The sequence below is a fragment of the Lethenteron reissneri genome, chromosome 30 (assembly GCF_015708825.2).
Source record: "Lethenteron reissneri isolate LAM-NWPU_2019-01 chromosome 30, ASM1570882v1, whole genome shotgun sequence".
Classification (NCBI taxonomy): domain Eukaryota; kingdom Metazoa; phylum Chordata; class Hyperoartia; order Petromyzontiformes; family Petromyzontidae; genus Lethenteron; species Lethenteron reissneri.
Window position 1 is genome coordinate 13745600 of NC_083808.1, and position 24607 is coordinate 13770206.

Consider the following 24607-nt stretch of genomic DNA (forward strand, 5'->3'; position numbering starts at 1 on the left):
AGGTCCATTCGCTCTTTCTCTCTCCCCCGGCCGCTTTGAGGTGGATTTCCACACAACTCTCTCTAAAATTTACCAGACTTGCTGGGTTTTTCTCTCCCCCTGCCGCCGCAGGGTGTATTTCCACACAGCTCTTTCATTGACATGCTAATTTCTCTGCTCCAGCAGACCCACCTCCCCCCCTTCTCTCTCTATTTAAGGCCACGACACAGAGGCATTGGGTCTCTGTGTGTCTATGTTTGGGGATGGGCATATCAACAGCACCAGGAGCATGAGCGGTGCACGAGTGCCAATGCAGCAACAATACCAATGCAGCAACAATGGCAATGTAGCAGCAATGCCAATGCAGCAATAATGCCAATGCAGTGGGCGAGAGAGCTGCCGTCGCAAGAGGTTATATAGGTAAGAAAGGGGGGAGGAGCAAGGGGGGAGAGAGAGAGGGGGGAGGGGGTAGGGGATGGGGGGGGGGGGCTGCGCGAGCGCTCGGGGGAGAGAGGACGTGAAGCTGGGGGGGGGGGGAGTGGACGGGGCTGAAAATGGGAGACTGGGAAGGCTGGGGATGCGGGGGGGGAATTAACTCGTAAAAATAGACTAGTACCCGGCAGACATAATGGAACAACCATAAACAGTTAAGATTTTACCTGGTTAATAACATCTTTCCAATGATTGCTACATTTGTATCCATCTTCTTGGTTGAAGTTATGTCTATGTTTATATATCTGGATGGCTTCATGAACAAACCTTTGATAGTACCCCGAAGGTTTGCAGAGTAGCTTGGTCTCAGAAAACACAATATCATGCGAGCCCACAGCGTTATAACAATGGTCAGTTACGGCAGAGGTATTGGTTCTGCCGTATTTCAGATCTGCCTTGTGTGCACGAACACGGTCCGAGACATGTCGTTTCGTTTCCCTAATGTAACTGGTACCGCAGGTACAACTCAGTTTGTAAACTCCAGGATATTGCATGTCAGGAATTACATCCTTCACAGATGGGATTAGATCACGGATTTTGTGTACTGTATTGAATCGGACTTGGATCTTGTGTTTGTTTAAGATTTTGGAAATATTTTTGGTAACACCTGCTATGTATGCAGAGGCGTAGCTAGGATATTTTGCGCCCGGGGACGAATTATAAAATTGGCGCCCCCCCCCCCCCCCCGTTTAATCACATTTTCCTATTACATCGAATAAGGAATAACAATTTAAATTGTAATGAAATATTGTATTTAAAGAAGCAAATTTATAGAAATTATATTACATGGCTCACTCAGTCACTGTCGTAGACTGGTTGACATAGTCTACAAAAGAAACATTTTTCTTGATTTCACTGTCGCAAACTGGTCAATCACGTAATCAAAATCTGTTTTTTCCAATGTTTCTCTTTCAACGCTAAGAAGAGCAAGATCACTGAGACGATCTCGTCCCATTGAAGCACGCAAATACGACAAAATAAGTTTCAATTTGCTGAACCACCGCTCACAGCTTGCAATTGAAACTGCTATTGTTAATAAAATTTGCAGTGAAATTCGCAAATTCGGAAATATGTCGCCTCCATAAAACACAATAAAAACCAAGAAGATCCAAAGGAGTTTCTGGTAGAACTTCATTCTGGTTACTGAGCAGCATTTTGCAATCTCCAATTTCTGTGAAAAATTCGTGGCCATTGATGTCGGTGTCATAGAAATTTCCAAAATCTGTGCAATTTCGACGAATTGTATCGACATCTGTGTCGGATAGAAGAGTTTTGACGTCCAGCAGAAATCCAAATTTTATGTTCAGGTCTTTTAGTCGTAAAAACCGTGTTGACATCTCCTGTTGAAGTCGATAAAATACACTTCATAACGCGCACAATTTCTTCTTCTGCTGAAAGTCCTGCATCTCTTGCCAGTTCTCCTGGCATCTTCCGACGTCGCCTAATTCTTCTGTCCATATCGATCCCCCTGCTGTTAATCTTGTTTTGGCGTTTTCTACAGCAACTTGGCTCAAATCATCATGAAGCTTGACAAATTAATGCTCCAAAGATTTAAGATCAGTTGCTGCTTCCTTGAAATTCATAGTATGATCCTGTAAGCTATTCTGAACACGATCAATTTTTCCAAGAATGACATTACAGAAATGTAATAAAACTATGAAGTTAAAATTTAATACGCATGCTTGTGTAGTGAGTTACACCTGTAACTGTTCTGCATCACTTCTGGTTTCAGGCGTCATAGTTACGTCCTCCGATAATTTGTCTAGCAGCCCTACTAGTTCATCCAGTCCTTCATAGATAGCTTTACCAGCTTCTGATCGTGCACTCCAGCGTGTTTCAGATTCCCGCTTTACTGTGATGGGCACAGCTTTTTTTAACTCTTCCCAACGAATTGTTGAACGAGAGAAAAACAAATATATACTTTCAAATGTTCCAAAAAATGTGACGACAAGTGGTTCCTGTTTAGCTGAGTGTACTCCTGCTAAGTTTAAGCTGTGGTTGTCACAGTTGACAAACAATGCTCTGTGATTTTTGTCACATATTCGTTGTTGAAGGCCGGATATATGCCCAGTCATCACAGCAGCATTGTCATAACATTGTGCCCGACAGTCGGATAGAGGTATGTTGTCAGATTTCAGTCTCTCGACGATGACTCTTTCTAGGCTTGCTGCATCTTTTGCATGTATCTCGATATAACCTAAAAATTATTCTTTGATAGTTACTTTTTTAGTTTGAAAATCCACAAATCTTACGACCTGAGAAAGCTGTTCCCGATGTCCTAGATCAGGAGTTGAGTCAAGTAAGATACCGTAGTACTTGTTTTTCCCGATATCACTCAACAATTCGTTCTTTACAGTCGACGCAAGTATGTGGATAAATTCATTCTGGATTTCCGGTGACAAATAAGAAACTGATCCCGGAGTTTCTCCTGCGTGCTGTACGTGTTTTGCTAACAATGGGTCACACTGAGCAACGAGTTTGATCAGCGCGAGAAAGTTTCCAACATTTTTATCCTCATCCGTATTCAAATTTTCCACGTACCAAAATGTAATTACATGACATGTAGGCTGTGTGTGGCGGGATATATGAACTTTTAGGTTGAGGTGTAGATTTTTGCAGTAGTTTCAGGCTGCCGCGCCCGCCGCAATAAGTTATAATGTAAAGTTGTAATCCTCATTTTGGCGCCCCTTTACCTTGGCGCCCGGGGACATATGTACCCCCCTGCCCCCCCCTAGCTACGCCTCTGTATGTATGGTAACGTGATGGTTTTGATCAGCTTCTCCGGGGGTTGTTTCTCCGTGGTTGGAGAAAAAGCTTTGCGAATAAAACAATTTTGTTCCTGGTGCTGTTGATACACTTGGGCTACGCCCATCCCCAAACCTTTATAAACAGTTTGTCTTTAGAGGCTAACTCCTTTGCCTGATGACGACCGCTTGTATTGCGATCGAAACGTCGTGATTTGTTTTATTTTATTTATAATTACGTGACTTTACCGAAAGAACCAAAGAGTATGGATTCTTGCAGTCACGAAAGCTTCAACTCAAGACTTAAAATCACAGTTGTTTTGTTGTGATTTCTATATTGCCCATTGCTGAACTTAATTTTATTTGTTTTGCTTTTGTTATTTTGGAGATGCAGGTCACTTTTCCAAATAAGACTCCGTCGGTCTTGGAGTTCTCACCTGGCAATACAAAATAACCTGAAATCCCTTGGTACTCTTTGGATTCGTCTACAACTCATTTACAATGTCTATTCTCCACATGTAAAACGACCGAATGACAACAAAAGTGGGTCTCACCAACCTTGAACAGAACAATTGAGAATGTCTAAACTGCAGGGAGATTTGTCGTCATCATCAGTCCCCACTGTCGCGAAAAAAATATTTCTGTACCCCAACCGTCGCAGTTGCAGATTCATGTATGTGTATACTATGGCGGGTCCCTGCTTGTGGTCGTAAGAATTGAGATGTCCTATTTCCATACGTAAAAACCGTTACACAGACCTCTGTAAAGGTCTTTCCATGCAGCAACGTGCAAATTAAACCAAGGCATAGCACAATACATCACGAACATAACAAAGGTTAAATGACACAATTCCGAGCTGCCCATGAAAAGACACTTCGTAAAAAACAATATAAGGCTTTGAATGCGTCAGCGAGGGTGAGCAAGTTGGAGTAGTTACATATGTAAATATTTTTTAATCTTTGTACCAATAGCAGCAAATGTGTCCAAAATGAAATTGAACTACAGTATATATGCTTTCATTTTCTGCCATGGTGTTAATGGTCAGCACACTGGACATGCAATACAGAGGTCGCCTCGTTTGATTCAATCTCCCGGTGTGGCAATCAAAACAGTGGGGCAAGTTTCATAAAATTCCCCCAACCCTGTACACCTAGCAATATAAATGTGTAATGCCACAGTTGACCGGCAGGTCGCGTCCGTGGTGGGGAAAACTGTGGGTACTCCGAATATCTTTCAAAACATCTGGCCAGCCTGGAAGGATCGTTCAAATTCCCTCCTGCTCGCTGTCGCGAAGGCCCTTCTGCCAGAAGTGGCTTGAGCAAGAAATCACAGGGCTGCGCCTTTGGCTTTTACCTAACTCTTAGGCTATTATTTAATTATCCGTGAAGTTAAACTATGCAGTGGAAAATATTACTGGGACAACACAATTGCCCATATATATACCACATGAATTCTAACGAAAAACTGCAATGCTTTGTGGTTGTATAAAACATCCTATGGCATCACATTTGTTTAAAATGTTTAAAACATGCCATGAAATGTCGCTTACATGAGCCTGGTAATAAAAATGCATGACCCAGCGAATATGTAAAGTACATACAGTTCTTTAGAAGTTCATACAGTGCAACGCCACGTATCCGACTCACTGGGAACTAGGGTTGTATGATTAATCGATTTCAAATCGAAATTTGAAACAATGCGATTAGCAAATCGCAAAGTCTGCTATTTTTTGCCATTTGAAAAGTCCTATTACTTTATTATTGGAATGATTTTTTTTTATAACTGTATTTATTTAACTTAACAATTGTTCTATGTTTGATTGTTATATTTCAATGAAAATATTTTAATACATACATGTTGGAAGCAATTCATATATTTTAATTTCTCATCCTTGCATTAGAATTATATAGAGCAGTTCATATGTTGATGGTAACATGTGGTAATGCTCCATCACATTTAAAATCTATTACACAATGAATATTGAACTGAAGCTTGACTTAAAAAAAATAATCTCAAATCAAATCGCAATATCTGTAAGAAAAATCGTAATGAGATATTTTCCCCAAATCGTTCAGCCCTACAGGCGACTATGAGAAAAGGTCGGATGTGCGAATATTTCTTAAAATTATAGTTGAAGGATGCAGGATGCAGCACGAGATGTGGCGATTATTTGATCAATTGATAGTCGGATATGCGACACGGTACTGTAGTTTTAATGAAAACATTTGTTTTCATCTGATATCAAATAAACAAAATTGATATGCCTTCAATGTTTACAAGCATTCACTTTGGCTGATGCCTCTGCCGCCGCTTCTGCTGCGACAAAACAATGGGGACGTGGATCGTGGCGGCACTTGGAGTCATTTCTTCAGCATCACCTTGAAGGTGACCCAGTAAAGGATATTGAAGACCAAGAAGGAGAGTGGGAAGAAGAGACGAGAAAATGTATCTATTTGCTGAGCACGGGCAATGAACTTTTTCCGCGCACTGGCCTCTATTTCCTGGAGAGATGGCGGGTGGAGAGAGCACAGGCAGACGAGCATCCATTCAAAACATTGTTCGTGGGAATAAGCCATTTTATATTCGAATGTGTTAAATGCATTGTGAGTCTACCATTGCAATAACATGTCGACAATGCAGTATACATGTAAAAGGTCTTCAATGGCAAATCTTGACAGGAACCCCAGCATGATTGCACGCCGAGATGACACGACGTAAGGTTTATTGTGCACAAGCTAGTGGCGGCCACCAGCTCGAAAGAGCTGATATTGTGGCATTTTAAAAAAAAAACATCTAGGCAGCAGAAGAATAGCAAGTCGACAGCAATGTTTAGTAATTTCGTAATTGTTGAGACTCATCATGAGAGTATATCCAACATTGCCTTCTAACGTCATTTGCGCCTCCAGTGAAGAGAGACCTCCTCTACACTGTAGGGACGGACGAGTTCAGCCTAAAACCAAAATTCAACCGCAACGTCCAGCTGAAGAAGTGTAACGACTAACTTCCAGTCATCGAATCTGGTTAATTTGTGTTGGCACTATAGAAATGGGCACCCCTCAATTATGTATTTTTGTAAGAAATAGTGTACAGAATTCCTTCATTATTCAAGAATTTGCTATCCGAGATGTTGGCAATCTGCGAATCGCATCTGGAACTCTACACGACTGCATCGAGAGAGAGAGAGAGAGAAAGTAATGTGGTAACGTCATGAGAGAGAATATGATGCGAGAAAGTGATGAGATAAAGTAATGAAAGAGAAAGTGATGAGATAGATTGATGACTTCTCAAAGCTTTAGAAGCATCTGCAGATATTGCACACACGCGATAGGCAAATATTATCCACGAAATGTGCTATTTACACACAATTCCCATAACGTATCTCCTGCATAGTATGTTTTTAATTACACGTGTAAGTACCACGGGTGGTCAATTTGGATTCCAGCGAGTAGGTGGCTGGTCCGCTGTACAGTCCCCATCGTCGTCGTCGCTGTATAGTCAGCCAGCTATATAGTGAGACGCCGGCGATGTAGCTGTATGAGTGGGTAAGCTATACGTAGCCCAGTGTATATGTTACTCAGTGACTCTGCCTGTAAAGTGTAAGAAATAAAGAAGGAGCCCTCTACAAGTCGTGTCTCGGAAGTTGCTCACTACATTTGGAGTCAGAAGTGGTTATCCCCTGCTATAGCAAATTTGTACATGGAACATTTTGAAACAAGAGCACTTGCCTCGAGCACATTAAAACCATCCTTTTGGTTTAGATATGTGGATGACACTTTGGTTGTCTGGCCACATGGTAAAGATACACTTAACGATTTTCAAAATCATCTCATTGCACAAAACCCAGCCATCCAGTTCACCATGGAAATGGAGGTGAATATCACACTCCCGTTCCTGGATATTTTACTTGGACATGGCCTAAATGGTAAAATAACTCACAGCGTTTACAGAAAGCAAATGCACACTGATGCCTATCTGAATGCAGATTCGCATCATCACCCAGCTCAGAAATCCTCTCTTATCAAGACGCTCATACATCAGGCTAAAATAGTGTCAGATGGTGAAAGTCTAGTGAGAGAGATTAAACATGTTAAAGAAGCACTAAGACAGAATGGCTACAATAATGCTCAAATTAATAGAGCACTAAATGCCAAATCATGATCGCAAAGAAACACTGCTGAAAGTGATCAGATTGTTAAAACAATTAAATACCATATATATATCTCAGGAGTAACTGACAAATTAGCCCGTGTTTTGCAAAAGCAAAACATTACAGTAAGATTTGGTACAGTACACAAAATTCAAAAACTAGTAACTTGCACTAAAGACCAATTACCTAAATTATCAACAGAAGGTGTATATCGGATTAATTGTTTATGTGGCAGATGCTATATTGGACAGACGGGGCGTAACATTAGTGTAAGACTAAAAGAACACCAAAGAAATATTAAACTATCTCAAACACAACTGTCGGCAGTGGCAGAACATGCTTGCCAACAGGGACACTCAATTGATTTTGATAACGTTGAAGTGTTGTGTAAAAGATTTACAACTGGCAAAGACTAATTAGAGAATCCATTGAAATTGAGAGAAACAGAAATAACTTTAACAGCTCGGACAGCTACAGGCTTAGTGCGGCCTGGAAGCGTATTATTAAATAATACATATTACAATTCCTTATAGGGGAAACAAATACTAATTAACTGATTACTAACGTAGCATATAATTACAATAACACACATTACAACTGATTACTAATCTATAACTCACATCGTACAATTGCCTGATTACTAATCTAGTATATAATTACAATAACCCCCCCTCCGCCTCAAATCGTTGCACCTGATGAGTTAAATGATGACGTCACCCTGCTTCTGCTCTATTTAAGACCGGGAGCAAGAGCAGAGCCTGACCATTCTGGCGAATTGCCGGATGATGCTGGATGCAATTACCAGCGAAACGTCATACTCAAAAACTGTAAATGTTGTGGTTTCACGCTTCAACACACCGGTGGGCTAAAGCAGTGAACTATTTGTCTTTTGTCAACGTGACACTTTTTTGCTGATTGACCGTGTCGGGTGGTGGAGGGTTACGACACATTTATAAATAACGCGATCTAAACCCAAAAACGTTGATTATGGACTACATAGTGACAGAACAGTGAATGCTGGCCCATGTCCTTGACACCAGGACCTACTGTGCAGCTGATCTGCCCACTGACCATTGACTTGTCATCTGTAAGATGCGCCTGCCATTCTTCCACTCCGTTGGTGGGTGTACACCCAGGACCCTATTCACAACCATAGTGGCCTGGTCTCAGATAGCTGATGAAAGTTGCAAGCAACAATTTCATCATCGCTTGCGGCTGGGGTTGGCATGGTCCCCCACTCCTCCTGATGTCGAGGGGAAATGGGCGAGGTTTAGGACTGTGGCTCATGCAGCTGCAATGTCTGTGTTGGATGCACGATTCGGACCTCCCTAGAGATCCTGTTTGACAGAAGAGGTGTTCAGGCTGGCTGAGAAAAAGCAAAAGGCCCACTCTCATCGTCTACAACATCCCAAGTCAGAGAATGAGGAGGCTTACCGCAGCCTTTGCTCAGAGGTTCGGAGAGCCGTGAGGCACTGCAACGTTGATTATGAATAATATTGGTCGCGAAAGCCTACGTGTTAAACCAAAGAGGAAAAAGTCGAAATATCAGAAGAAACGGAACCCACCTATAGTGTCTTCCGACGAGGACAAGGATGATATGCGGAGCCCCCCAGCAGCTCACAGAACCATAGTCCTGGTTACAGACCCCGCGGCCGCAGGACTGATTGCGCCAGAGGCGGAGGAGACGGAGGCCATTTTCCAGCAGCCGCAGTCCAAAGATGGATGGCGGATGGTGTCGGCACAAACTCGAGCTGCTGCGGGCAACGGTCACGCAGCTTGTTACACTCATGAGCGTGACTGCAACGACGGGTCTGGCCGCACGAACCTCGCCGGAGAGAGCAGAGCAAGCACCGGCGACCAACGTCCAGGCAGAGAAGACCACGTGTTACGCAAAACGTGGGAGAATCGCGGCCAGGGGCCACCATTTTGTGACGTGAACGGGAATCACCAGAGGCGGCGTCGTCTCCAGCAACACATGGGAGAGGAGCCGATCGGCCTCGTCGGTTGCCTCAGGTACAGGAATTTGTCGCAACGGCTGGCGACTGGAGCGCTTTCACCCGGCACTTCAAAGTTTCGGTCAATGGACTGGACCGAGGAGGAAGCCTTGGGAGCTCTGCTGATGGCGCAAGATGACGACGCCCTTGCGGAATTCCAGGCCAATCCTGCCGAAAAAAGGCCACCTTTAAAAGTGCGTATAGCGAGATGGTGGCCGTGTACGATCTGCCTTCTAACACGTGCAATCAATTCCTGCAGCAGAGGCGAGGGGAGGCCGACACGCCTCTTGCCTACCGCAGCGCGCTGTTGGCATTGGGAGATGCGGCATACCCGGCGGTGGACCCGAAGGCCCTCGACTCTCTCGTTATGGAAAGGATGTTGGGGCTAGCACAGGAGATGGGGATTGTCCTGCCAGTAATCGACAAAGATGCGCAGATGTCTCGTTGGGCCACCAGATGCTTGCCGGCCCATGAGAGCCTGCACCAGTGGTCCCAGATAGTGGTGTGGACGGGGGAACCCGGATGAGAAGACGACCTGGCTGACTGGTCGCCGTGGGGCATTGGGGTACAGCCTGCCATGGACCCGCCGCCGGACAGGGAGGTCGCGGCCGCGGTTCTAGCATGGAGTCGGAGTCGTGGGGAGGCCCAGCGATGACCCAGGGGCTGGAGACCGAGGGCAGAGGGAGATCGCCTGCTGTGGAGGCCCGCTGTCAACTGCTTCCATTGCGGCCAGCTGGGACATTTGCGTAGGGGTGCCAGAACTACGCTCGATCCCCGACGACGACTCTGACGTCATCCGCCCTGCCGATGGCCGCATCCCAGCCCTGACATCTAGCTGATAGTGCCGCTGAGCGGCAGGAGTTAGCCGAAAAAGGGTGGCCTAGCTCAAACACACAGTGGAGGAAGTTGGTGCACCAGATGATTGCGGCCGCGGCTGGTTCCTCGTCGGTGATGGGTTCCATCCAGGGTATCGAAGATCGTGTCCTAGTGGACACAGGTGCTTCCGCCACGATTATCTCGGGTTATGATTTTTTATTTGTTGCCGTTGGTGAATGCATGCATCACGGCAAACGGAGGGAGAATGGGGATGGTAGGGCAGATAAAGGCCCACGTTGAGATTTGCGAGATTGCGGTGGGCCGGGCCTGTTTTGATCTTGAGGATGCTAGCGGTGCCCTGCCTCTTGGGTACTAATTTTTTTTAGTAGGATGCCCCTCAAGATCCTGATTGATCAAGGCTGCGTGGAGATGCCATCGGGCCATCGACTGTGTTTTTTGCAGTCTCCATATAAATGTACAATGGCGGGTGTCAGAGTCCAGGCCCTTGCCAGGGACTCGGTGCAAACCCCGCCGGACTCGCAAATATTGGTGCCATCACGTTGTTGCAAACAATTGCAAATTTCTGACCTGGAGGCGGGCGTCCTCTTGACTCCGTCTAATATGGCGACCCGTGGCCTGGCACTGGTCAGTGCGCAGACAATCCTTCACTTGAACCATTTTTGCAGGTGCTTAATGCGGGGCTGGGAACGGCTGTAGTCAGGCGGGGACGATGCTGGCTCACGCGATGGCTGTGTGTTTCGAGGGTGCTGGGCTTGCGCCCGCCGGGATTGTGGGTGCGGTGGACCAAGGTGTTGGTTTAGGCAGGATGTGGGCAGAGTCGTTGTGTCAGGAAAACGCACTGTTGTCCCCGGCACAGTGGGGAGAGTTACGGTCGCTAATGCGTGAGTTTTCGGATGTGTTCAGTAAGAGCAAGTTTGATATTGGCTGAACCTCCCTGTTGCAACACCACATTGATATGAGTGGGGCTGCCCTGATTCGTCAGAACTCGTATCGGTTGAGCCCATGGGTGAAAGAGCATGTGCAACAGGCAGTGGAGGAAATGTTAGCCGCCGATATCATTTCTCCTTCTACCAGTCCTTGGGGAGCATCTGTGGTGCTGGTTGAAAAGTACGATGGCAGTTTAAGGTTCTGTGTGTTTTGGCAAATTAAATAAGGTCTCGGTGGCTGATGCACACCCATTCCCGCAAATGGATGACTCCCTGGATGCGTTGTCCGGTGCGTGTTTTTTTCAACACTGGGATTTTGGCAACTTCCCCTCGAGGAGTCCTCTAAACCTAAAACTGCATTCCGAACGCCCCAGGGACTGTTCCAGTTCAATTGCCTCCCGATGGGTTTGCAATCGGCCCCGGCCACTTTCCAGCGGCTTATGGAATTAGTCCTAGCTGGCCTGCAGTCGGACTCCTGCCTCATCTATTTGGATGATATTATTGAGTTCAGTCGCACTTTCAAAGAGCATCTTCAGTGGTTGCGATCTGTGTTCTCTAGGATGCGCTCGGCAAATCTGAAATTTAAAACTGCTCAATGTCATGTGCTGCAAACCTCCGCGTGTTACGTGGGTCACATCGTTAGTTTGGATGGAATAGCCACGGACCCTGAGAAAATGGCGTGCGTGCGAGATTGGCCGACCCCAAGTCTGTGGGTGAGGAGCACAGTTTCGTTGGGTTCACGTCGTACTACTGTAGATTTGTGCCACAGTTCGCCACGGTGGCTAAACCTCTCCATGCCCTGACTGCCAAGAACCAGAAATTCAAGTGGGGGTAGAGGAGGAGGCTGTGTTCGTAGCCCTTCGTGATCGCCTTTCCAACACGCCCCCCCTTGGATATCTGGATTTCTCCCTGCCGTTTGTTCTGGATACAGACGCTAGCAACATAGGCATAAGAGCTGTCCTGTCCCAGGTTAAGAATGGAGTGGAGAAGGTACTTGCGTATGGCAGCCACGTCCTGTCCATCGCAGAACAGCGGTACTATGTCACCTGTAGGGAACACTTGGCCATGGTGTACTATGTACAACAGTACAGGCCTTATCGATAATGCAGGGATTTTGTTGGTCGCACGGATCACTCCGCCTTTCAGTACTCCCTGCGAGTGGACCAACCTTCTGGCCAGCTCTCACGGTGGCTGTAAATACTTCAGGAGTACTCATTCCGAGTGATATACCATAAAGGGGTGCGACATTGTAATGCTGATGTGTTGTCCCGCTTGCCCCCGGGGGTGTGTTGTGCATGTTTGTCAGGCACGGGCCGATGTAAACCTCCGGTGGCGGGGTCTCTGGCCGTCATAGCGGCGCTCAATGAGGGGGAACCCGCCAAGGTGGTCATGCCAGGGGACAGTACTTTGAATCTCACGAGTGCCGAGTGGGGGTGGTTGCAAATGGAGGATGTGTCCCTTGTGGCTTTGCAGCGTCGTGCTGAGTTGGGGCACAAAGAGTCTGCTCCTACAAATGCCCCGCGATCGGTTCTTCGGGACAGTCTTTTGATAGGGTGGAATGAGGGGCTGCACGGTCACCGTATTGTGGATCCCACCACCCTGCGGGGAAAATTAACGCGGGTTGTGCACGAGGATAAATTGTTACACCTCGGGGTGCGGAAGACGTTGTTGACGTTCATAATAGAGATTTTTGGGTTAGATCGCGTAAATATATAAATGTGTCGTTAAAACCCGCCACCACCCGACACAGCCAACTAGTCAGGGTTGTCACGTAAACAGAACATGCCAATTTGTCACTAGTACAGCAAGCTACAACATTTACAATATGAGTATAACGTTTCACCAGTAATTACAACTAGCTTCATCAGGCGAAAGCCAGATTTGTGGAGATGTCTAACTGTTTCGTTTCTTATATAGAGGCGTAGATGTGGTGACCATGCTTCTGCGCTCTTGCGCAAAGTGGGGGGGGGGCAGGATTACTGAGTCAACGTACATTATGCATGTGCATTATTGGAGCCATTTGATCTTGTCATTCCTGTCTATTGCGTGTATTAAAATAGCCATACCAACGGTAATCCCTATTGAAGTGTGGTGCCCTTTATAGGCATGCATAAAAAAATACATTATTTAAATGCATGCCAAAAAACAGACTTCTCCACAAATCTGTCTGTTGCCTAATGAATCTCGTAATTACTGGCGAAACGTCGTACTCAGATTGTAAATGTTGTGGCTTGGCTCTCCAATACACCGGTGTGCTGTACTAGTGACGAATTGGCACATTCTGTTTATGTGACAACCCTTACTAGTTGGCTGTGTCGGGTGGTGGCGGGTTTTAACGACACATTTATATATTTACGCGATCTAACCCAAAAAAACTCTATTATGGATGATATTGGTCACAAAAGCCTGCGTGTTAAATGTAGCATTTCGTCAAGGGCTGTACGGACTGCGCCTGCAGAAAGCCACTACTGAGGAAGTCCCAGCCTCCGTTGCAGTCCATCTCAGTGTCCCGGATTAACGAGTTGGTCGTGCTCGACATTCTGGGACCTTTCCCAGCCACACAACGAGGGAATACATTTCTCCTGGTAGGGGTGGAATATTTCTCTCGGTGGCCGATGGCCTGGCCATTGCCCGATCGCTTCCATTGCCGATGCGTTTTTGCACGGCTACGTAATGGATAAGAGAGACCCCCAGCAGCTTCTCACGGATCAGGGTCGGCATTTCTCATCGAAGCTGATGCGCGAAGTGTGTGACATGCTAGGCACTAAGAAAATAAGAATGTCACCATACCATCCCCAAACAAATTGTATGGTGGAACGCCTGCACAGAAACCTGACATTCATGCTCTTGTCAGGCGATTAGTGGGGCTCAAACCGATTGAGATCTAAATGTTCGGGGGGTCTTGGCAGCATACAGAATGGCTCCTCACGCTTCCATGGGATTTTCAGAGTTTTTTCTCATGTATTGGAGGGACAATTAACCCCCCATGGAGGTTCAATTGGGCCTGTCAGAGGGCAGTGGAAAAACGACCTTACCCACACCCCTGCAAGTTACACTAAATGGCATGTCGGTAGCACGCGAAGCGGCCAAAGTAAACACCGCCAGAGCGCAGGCGGCTAATTAAAAGAATGCGGGGCGGCATGACCATGTGCTGCTATGGGCCATAGGGGACCGGACACGGTTGCACTGCCCATAGGTGCCGCTGGGAACGTCCCTTAAATTGCATCGGCCATGGCAGGGTCCCATGGAGGGAGTGGAGGTCAAGCAGCCGCAGTGCGTATGCATACAGGTGGGCCGTGACCGTTGGTTTGTCCATCTGTCACGGTTGAAACCATATATTCCTCCCCAAACTGACACCTCATCTCCAAGCATTATACGGCCGGTGTCTGATGTGTCCGACAAGCTGGGGAAAGCGTGCGTCAAAAGGATTGTGTTGTAGTGCCCACAGTTTCTGAGCCCCTGAATGCGAGGGACCGCCGGCTAATACCCGGCCCACATCATCTAAGGAGTTGGGGGGGGAGTCGACCCCTTCCGGGCTTTTATGTGAGCCCACATCGCCTGGAAAGAAGATGAAGTTCGCCCCCAAGGATGGACTGGCATCAAGGACCCGGCTGAAATGTGCTATGTTCCGCTAATAGGAATCTCCCTGTGTGTGTGTGTGTGTGAGGGGGGCTTGGGGTCGGGGTGCGCGCGATACGCGTTGGGAATTTTTTTACCCTTATTTTTTCCCTCCTCTCCCTATCTTGCCGAGTTGTGGAAGTTGAAATTCTTTAGTATTATTTTTAACTGCCTTTTCGGTCGTGGATTGTTCTGCCCGAAGAAAAAAAAGAATGTTGTTATCTTGGGGTTTTTAGAATCTTCTCGGTTGCGGAATTCTTCTGCCTGACTTGTATTGGTTTTATTAGTATTAGCCAGGATGGCTATCTTTTAAACATGGGGAGGGGGGGGGTGATGTAGTGACAGGGTACCATCTGTTCACCATGAAGGATAACTACGGGTATGGGTGCGCTATATAGCAGGGATCAGCCGGGAAGCTCCTGAAACCTGCATGAGAGTTCTAGAAGGGGGCGTGTCCAGAGGCGGGGCTTGGCCACGCTGAGGAGTATATAAGAGGGAGGTAACCGGAGGTTCGGGGCTGTCGTGGGGATTCGGGTCCTGGCTGCCGCCGCTGTCTTCGCCGTCATCTCTTCATCATTGTCCGGCCATATAGCCAATCCGCTGTACGGTCCCCATCATCGTCATCGCTGGATAGTCAGCCAGCTATATAGTTAGACACCAGCGATGTGGCTGTATGAGTGGATCAGCTATACGTAGCCCAGTGTATATGTTACTCAGTGACTCTGCCTGTAAAGTATGAGAAATAAACAAGGAGCCCTCTACATGTCGTGTCTTGGAAGTCGCTCACTACACATGTAAACCTACTTATCAGTAAAATAATGTAAATGGATTCATTGTAAAATGTGAGTAAGAGTACACTGCATGCAAAGTTGCCAAGTGGATCAATGGATACTTGATGCAGCCCTGCTCATTGTGATACATCTTGTTACGTTTTACAGATATTCAAAACAAATGTTGCTGTCGATCTGGAGTCCCTCATTTCAAACATAGAGGTTATGCTCTATTTTCACATGCGTGTATATCACAATCGGCTCACAAATCTCTACCTGGAAATCAATGAGGCATCTATCCAAATGTGGGGTTGTGTGAAGAATTTGGTGTGAAAGAAACTAGTATAGCCTATGCCTTGTTGTCGCCTCTGCTGTCTCGTGTGAGTTTTCCTCTTTTTGCTCCATACATTATCCCCGCTCCTGCACCGCCGCTGTTTCTAATGCTACCCGTGCAACCTGCTCCTCACGCCGTGCCTCGCCCTTGCTAGCTAACTGGGGTGCCCCGGTGGCGAGATGTTAACTACCTCGCCTGGTATACAAGAGTTCGTGGGTTCGATCCCGATCCCGATCCCGACCCTGACGCCTGTTGTATATTTGGAGTTACATGCGCTTAGAGAATTTGGCTGCTATAAATTTCCAAATAATAAGCCACTTCGTTGAGCTATCAGTTTTGGCCAGGTTGCTTCTGAAAAAGAGCTATATAGCTCAGTGGGCCTTACCTGGTAAAAAACAGTTATTGTTTTTAGTTTAACTCTACTACCAGCTCAACTCCCAAATTTTCCAACTGCCTCTCTTGTTTATCTCCCTCCCTGAGCCATTCTTTCACTCGCCTCGACCACATCCCTAATGGCCCGATTGTTCACGCTATTGCGCTATTGCATTAGTGACTCTCTTTAATGGGCTCGTCTTTCCAGTTGCCAGACCTGATAACTGCCACCCTCCCCCACCCCTGACTCCACTATGACCCCCCCCCCCCATCTCCGCCTTCCTGCTCTCACGTCGATTCCTCCAGAAGGAAGCCACAAGTAACGTGGACACTAAGCCATATGTAGGTTTTCTATATATTGTATAGATATTCAACTTCAGCATTGCAATGGACAATGGAGAAGGTGGTAGATGTGGAAATTATAAATACCCGTTTCTTGTACTCTAATGCTAGTGCCTGGCGCCTACTCCAAGCCAGCCTAGTAGCATTCTGGAAAATATCGAGTGCGAAATTAACATCTGCTTATATTGCATCCATTAAGTTAATAATATCTATCATTTTGCCCGTGAATAAACTGGGCGAAAACCACAAAATAGCAACATGACCTGAAGAAAGTGAAAATAGCAGGCATCGATGTAAATGTCATAAATAGCATTCCCCTTCCTCGGCTGCAACCTGCAACATACTGGAAGTAGTGAGGCAGAAATGAAAAGATGAATCAGAATTATGCACGAATGAATGGAACAACTCGACAGATGCATCTGGCGCATCAGCATTACAATGACAACAAAGACCTGCCTCTACAATGCGTACATCCTCCCTGTACGCTGCTGTATGGCTCAGATACGTGGTCAATTACAGGCTCTCTGCGCAGAAAATAACGCATTTGACCAGTGGTGTCCATGACAGATATTCTGCATCCACTTCAGCAAGCAGATCACCATGCCGAGGTCGGTCATTGAACAGAATTTCCGGCGGAGACTAAAATTGTCAGGGTAAGTAGACTTCGCCTCTTTGGATACGTTGCCCGGGCAGACACATTGGCCGATCACACCACAATCAACAGCCCACCGCGGTACTCGGGCCAGACACATTTTGATGTGGACGTGCGCCACTGAGGTTTATGTCAAACACCCACGGTCTTGGCACTGCTGTGTTAGTGCTCAGGACAGAGTCGCCTGGCGGCATCTTGTGGTGACCGCTATACTCTGGCCAGGGACAAGCGACTGATGATGATGGTTAATGACACGGGCTATTTATTTCCTTTTATTGGCTTTATTGGCCCTGCAGTGTTAATGGGGAACCTGGCAAGTGTATATCTTCAGTTTGTGCACCACTGCAATTGTTCTGCCCTGGTGTGATTTAGACAGACGATTGGTACAGTCTAAGGAAGTACAACGCAATTGTACACGAGAGTCGCATGGAGGAACTCACCGGGTCTATGGGCATGCTCCTCTTTATGCTCTTCTTCATGAACCCCTGGCTCTGCCTGGATGTCACGTTCACTGCGGCGTACTCCAGCAGTGAGGCGAACACGAACAGCAAGCACGTCGCCATCCAAATATCCACCGCTTTGATGTAGGAGACCTGCAGCAGCAGTGGCACAAAAGTCATGAGTGCACATGTTCTTATCGTTAAGAGATAAAACACGGATCCACCTTACAATTATTAAATAAAATTGTACTGGTTATGCATGTGTAATGAGCGACTTCCGTGGCACGTCGTGTAGAGGGTACTTCTTCTTTATTACTCATACTGGGCACAACACAGGCCAACACTTGTTCTTCTTCAGACTGAGTACAACACTAGATATGAACGTCTCTAATAGCTACACACAGCTGATCACTCGGCGTGGTCCCATCGCCCTCACTCGGCTACACCACTGGCTGGTGGCGTGACGATGACGACGATGGAAACCACGCCGGAGAACTTCCACGTGGCCGGACAACGGAGGGAGATGTTGGCAAGCAGCGACACAGCCAGGACCCAAGACCCTACACACGAGCCCTGAGCTCTGGGTCCACTCCCCCTTATATCCCCCCAGGCTAGGCCCCGCCTCCGACCACGCCCTCTTGTGGAACCTTCGAGCAGGTTCCCGGAGTATCTCGGCTAACCCCACCTTTTAACTTTGTCCCAGATACACCTTCCCTGATTGGTTGTTACTTCTGTGCCCATACCCGGGATTCCCCTTCCAAGCCAGCAGGTGCCACCCTGTCATTACACATGTATGTTGAACTTCTTTTGCACTGTATGTAGCCAACCATGCTAAGTGGAGGTGCGGGAGAAGGACAACAAACTAAACACAAATCAGTCATTAAGAAATGTGCTTTGAATATTGATTATTTAAAAGTGCTTAGCTCTAGTGACTTCCTAATATCGGAAGGAAGAGCGTTCCAGACGGCTGCAGAAGCGCATCTGAAAGCGCGTGATGCGGTGACCATCTTTGTTCGATGGCGAGCCAAAAGCCGCCGCTGCGAGGATGACGCTTGATGGTGAAAGTTAGATCCGTGGGACCGTCGCTGTTGTGGGGTTTGGTGAGGTTTGTGCTACAGTGAGGGTCTCTCCGGTGACCTTAGGCAGTGACGCTCTTGCTCCCGTGCTCTGTGTGGTCATGGTGAGGACCGTGGTGATCCCCAGCGCCACACGGGCTGGGGCTGCCTCCATGTTTATCCAGAAGGAGACCCAGGAAATTATGACGATTAGCGCACTGGGCACATAGAGCTGGATCAGGTAGAAGCCCATCTCACGATGCAAAACGAATCTTGCTGAAATGCATGAAAAGTGACCTGTCGCAAAGGAGAGAGATTAGTGAGTACAGTATGTGTTTAACGGCTGTGGCATAATATATTAAAACTACACCAATAACGAATTTACACATGACTTGAATCATCATAGAGAAATATAACTAAACACGGTTTGTATCAACGATCAGCATCAGCCTTGATTGCTGGATGAAGGCCTCCCCAAGCTGTTGCCAATCCTCATAGCCTCACAATGCATCCAAATTCTGCACACACACAGGCAAATTTCATCTGTTTCTAATTTAGAAGGGAGGGGGGAGGCAGGCAGCGGGGGGCTTTCACCGAATTTGAGACATTTACGAGTACCCGTACAGTACAGTGTAAAGTTTCACCGGTGAGAATGCAACACTCCACACGGGTGGACACAAATTGCCTGTACCGCTGCTGTACAGCTTGTCGCAGGAGTCGGTGTCGATCTTGCTGCTCAGCACAAACTGTGGCAGGACAAGGTCCTTGGAGATGATCACGGGCTCCTCTTCATCCCAGTGGAAGCTCAGGTCCGTCATGGTGTAACCAACTGTGCACAAAATGGAGAGAGAAAACATTTCTGACAGCGCAAACCCAAATTGATGTGCCGTATGTTGAACTTATTTCGTATGGTATATAGCCAACCGTGCTAATCGGGCAAGGATAACAACAAGGTTCGAAGGGTTGAACATTTTAACGTAAATGCAAAGATGACCGATCAAAAGTCACAAATGATTCTCCAAACAATCATCTCAATCCTAAAGCTTTCTTACTAAATTCTTACAAAATTACAGTGTATAACGAATCACGTGTTTCCATTTGTTAAAGGAACAACCTATTGAATAATGCCCGAATATGCAATGCGGTAATTTTTTGGTACTTTAAAGATGTGTTGATGGTAAGCTAATGTTACGTACAGCTCTCCAGGAACATGTAGCACATCTGTGTGTCCATGGGGAAGTTGCGCAGATTCATGGGACAGGAAAGTGTCAATGTCAGCCTGCACGAACAAAACATGTATCATTAAAGGGTAGCATTTATCAATGCACCAATATACAACCTAGAACAATAGATGTGTATACACAAACAAAGACAAAGATCCCCGTATAGCCTTAATAATTGCTGGGGCAAGTGCTGTTAGCGAGCATCTATGAAGGCTGGAATAATACACTATGGGGTGGGTGGCCATCACCACACCCGGCCGCCTTTGTCTCCCCAGTGACAATGTTTACACACCGTACCAGGCACTAATTTGAGACTGAGTCGACCTAGGGGAGGCCCAGGACCGGTTCAGATAACCTTCACTGGTTTTGCCTGTGAGCGGAAATTGAACTTTGGTCGTAGGGTTCTTAGAGCAGGGCACGAACCACTACACTACCGCTCCCTACACATGTGCATACCTACATGTGTGATACCCATACATAAAACACACACGTTACATAATGTGTACTGGCCTGAAATTGACCTGGCCCAGGCATGAGGGGAGTGGGGAGGCACAAGTGGGGTGTTTTAAGAAATATCTGGAAAGGAGGTATAACTAACAGAGCAGTGAGGAGACAGGGAAAAGAATAAAATGTGAAAAATGGAAAGTGGAGGTCAGGATAAGGAATACAATGAGATGGTGGAGGTTCAGGATGGGAGGCTATAGAATAGAGGTCTGAGCGTGGAATGGTGCGCTTGCCCGTGAAGCTATAGTCAGTCTCAGCCCCATCGTGATGAATTTGAAATGTTGCCGTATGGCCCTAAATTGTACGAAAGGCCTGAACGCATTGACTTCAACGCAGGTTATGTTGATAAAGTTCTGTCCAGTCGTGCCTTAGGAGAGAGAGAACTTTTGGAGGTGGCTCCTTGATTTAGTAAAGTTACGCAAGTGGACACATTACTTGAAAAAATCGTATTGAGTCTCAATTATGCTTTGTTTACATTTTAATTACAAAGGTTTATTACATATAAGTTCATTCGAACGTTGCTCAAGTTTGTAACTGCTTAGGCTGAATAGTCATGCTTGACTCTCATTTCCATATGTCCTTGCCACTCAGGTCAAAGCTGACCTTGTGCACATTATTATATTCTGAGGTTTGTAATGAATGTTGATTGGTCAGCTGTAACCAACCTCACAGTAAAAAGAACCAAGCCATTTTTGAATATCCTCAACATCTTGTTGTCAGTCGTGACCTCGTGAAAATAGGCACTCTTCTCATTGTCAAAGAAGAGGTCAGGTCTCCAGATGTACTGAATGTTGGACTGGTCGAGGTCCAAGTAGGGCTCAGGGTAGTGGCTGTAAGTCAGCCGAGGGTCGATCCACTTCTGCCGCAGGAAGATTGTCACCTGGTAGTCCTGGTGAAAAGGCATCTAATTGTCATTCATCATCAAATCGAAACTGCGATATTTTTTAAATTATTCATAATCGATGTTTTGGTTAGGCTACGTAATGATCTGTCCAAATTTGCGCCATTAAGACCCTCCACCACCCGACGCAGCAAAACAAATTAAATTGACGAATTTATGAGCGTTAATGTGCCAATTATTATTGTTTCAGTTCATAGGTAAGGTAAAGAACAATTCTCACAAATGTAGTAAATATATACAATGCTTTTTTGAGACTACGTTAATCCAGGAAGTTAGAATGACTGGATGTTGATTATGACTTCCTGGATCTTGTGCTGATGATACTTGACGTAGTCTCAAGTAAAACGTCGTATCTAATTGCAGAATTTAGTTGTAAGAATTGTTCTGTAACTTACCATTGAGCTGCAACAATTATAATGAATGTATTCATGCTTGTAGATGTGAACATTTCATTTGGTGGCAGAGGATCTTAACACAAATTTGGTCAGATCATTACGTAGCCTAATCAAAAAATCAATTATGAACCATAACATTGGCTGCAAAAAGCTACACTTTAATTTAGTTTTTTAATGTATGCCTATCGACAGTCTTACCTCCAATGATCACATTTGGCTATGTAAGGTGCGAAAGAAGTTCAACATACATACACACAAAATACATTTACAATCAGTGCATAAAAATTGCTTGATTAACTTCCAGTGGCAGTCATCACGTTCTCTTGATGAGAACTCATCCAACCACGTCGGATGAGTTGAATGCTAAATCATGCTCATACTCCGTGGGGGCATGAGGCACATGCACACCTAGACCCTAACTTCACGACTGCCTGCAATGTTTGGGGGCCCTTTAAGTGTGTTCGTTTTAACCAGGTGAGAACGCAGGAAACCAGGATGCTGTAGTCTCATTTGTAGGATAAAGTGATCTGTTGCCCAGAAACATTGACAGTGTTGTATTTATATCGCTGGCAGGTCCCGTCATTTTGAACCTACAACTGTGACCAATATCCAAACGCACACCTAACATCCGTTGCAGTGACCTGGGTAGCCTACGGAAGAAGCCGCCACTCGGCCAGGCTCACGGGACCAGGCGCCCTCGCGTGCGCGCTAGCTCCCGCTTGGGTTGCGCAGCGACACGCTCCCTGTGAGCTGCTGCCGGCGAAGGAATGCGTAGAGCCCAGGGGCCTGAGTACAGAAACAAAACTGCGTAAATTTCTACCAGGCAGTGATTTGCGTACCCTCAAAAATCGCGTAGAGCAAAATGCGGAGTATATGTATATTGAACTTCTTTCGCACGGTGCATAGCCAACTGTACGTAGCCAACCATGCTAATATATGCATGTCGCAGCCGTTTTGCAAATATGGACATGCCATCAGTGGTTGCTAGAGGTTAAGTCATCACTCCCACTACACCAGCCAATCAGTTGCCATGAAAACAATCCTGATGCAAATGGCTACTATGGTTACATCAAGCCCCTGAATGACATGACCGCCATGATGTGGCTGAGGCAAGTTGTACTTTACAGCACGTGTTATTATTTGAAGTAATGTAAATGCATTATATATGCGAGTGTGTTAGAGTGCATGCATGTCAATGTTCGAGTGTGTTTTGTGTGTGTGTATATCGTATTCTGTCGGCCGTAATAGGTACTCATTGACAATGTTAAAAGATTATATGGGGGATATTTTTCGATTTGTGACAGTGCATATCTGTGTGTAATTGTGCACGCGTGTGTATTTATGATAATATGTGTTATATTTGTGATAGCATCTGTGTGGACATAATGGCATACAAAGGTGGTCCTGACTGCCCGTGAGATCTCGTGGAAGTGTACACTACCCGCTTGCATACATCCCATAGAGGATTGAAAGTGGGACAAATCTTTGCCTGTGCATTTCATAGAATTGGGCGTACCATTCGTTACTGAGGCCCCAGGGATCAGCTGTATGCATCGCATGGGAAGATGAATGAGACACGCATGGCAAGAGGGAGAGGAGTGTGTGGCTCAAGCGGTGGGTGACTCAAAGCAGTCGAAGGGCGGAGGTCAATATTACCATTTTTGTACAATTTTTTATTTTACCAGCTAAGGCCCACTGAGCCATGTAGCTCTTTTTCATAGGCGACCTGCCACAAATGATAGCTCAACGAAGTGGCTTATCATGTGGACATTTATCGCAGCCAAATACTCTAAATGCATGTTTCGAAATGTGGGTGGATAAAATATTAGGCACGTGACTGGGAATACAGTAATCCCTCAGTTAACACATTTTCGGTTTACTTTTCGCCTGCCATAGGACCCCATGGTTTCGACTAACGTGAAATTTTGACCAACGGTATGTTCAAGTTTTGCACACGGGCGCCAAAATTCGGCCAATCCGAGCGCTCGTAAGTGGGCTGAGCCATGCCCTCAGCCAACCTGCAATGCCCATTTATGAGTATTTAGACCTCAACTGGCTTTGTTTACATTACGTTTTCTGTTTTGGCAGCGGAAACAGCGCTCTTGCATCTATATTGATTGATTCATAATTGGCTTCTCTTTTGAGTTGGATTGTATTGTTATGTTTTTTAAACTATAACCTCCGCCACCCAAAAAAGCGAAACAAATCAAGTTGTCCAGACGGCAAATGTGCCAGCTTATTGAATACAAATAAATATGCATCATAACATTGGTCATGAAAGCCTACTTATCAAATTAACTTCTACATTAACAATTGGAACTTGGCCAAATGAATGTATTTAATTAATAATGGCACTCAAATCATGTGTACATGTCAATACCATGGTAGTTTCTTCAATCGATCCAAAGCTCTTGATGTAAACGCTGCAATTGACATTTACTGTAGGTCCTGGAATAAAAAAAATTACATTACTGTTATGAGTCAACATTCCTCCACGAAACCCAGCAATGCATTTTGATGCAACTGAAATCAATATACCCAATTCAAACGATGACATATATACGTATTAATAGTTTTGTAATACGTGAAATAAATTACCTATTTCATAACTCCACATGAGAGCCGTTTTTACTTCGTGGGATGTCCTGTTTCGGTTATAATTATGCGTTGTCTTGTGTATGCCTGTTTGGTTTGTCTTGGTCTGTTTCGTTTGTTGAAACCATGAGCCTAAAGCAATCCTCTATTATGGATTTGCATATAATTTGCAAATCATAAATTATCACACGTGATTTGATGTATGTGAATCTAAACATTAATTTGTAACTATGAATCCGACGCGCCATTTGGTGTGGCGCCCTGCCCAGGCAGTTCCTGCATCCTGT

The 24607-nt window shown here is 45.9% G+C and overlaps 1 protein-coding gene across 2 annotated transcripts in view; it reads right to left on the reverse strand.

Moving 5' to 3' along the window:
• Positions 1-398: 398 nt before the first annotated feature.
• LOC133349551 (glycine receptor subunit alpha-3-like) overlaps positions 399-24607 on the reverse strand; it is a 54218-nt gene continuing 30009 nt past the window's right edge. Inside the window, exons 4-10 of one of the 2 annotated variants that reach the window (XM_061563110.1) lie at positions 24106-24173; positions 21095-21318; positions 19899-19981; positions 19394-19531; positions 18785-18999; positions 17648-17800; positions 400-5716 (exon numbers count right to left, since the gene is read on the reverse strand). In XM_061563110.1, coding sequence (XP_061419094.1) covers positions 5576-5716; positions 17648-17800; positions 18785-18999; positions 19394-19531; positions 19899-19981; positions 21095-21318; positions 24106-24173 — 1022 coding nt within the window. In that variant the 3' untranslated portion in view covers positions 400-5575. Of the gene's footprint in view, positions 5717-17647; positions 17801-18784; positions 19000-19393; positions 19532-19898; positions 19982-21094; positions 21319-24105; positions 24174-24607 lie in introns of both variants that reach the window. The other variant, XM_061563111.1, reaches the window with a different exon arrangement.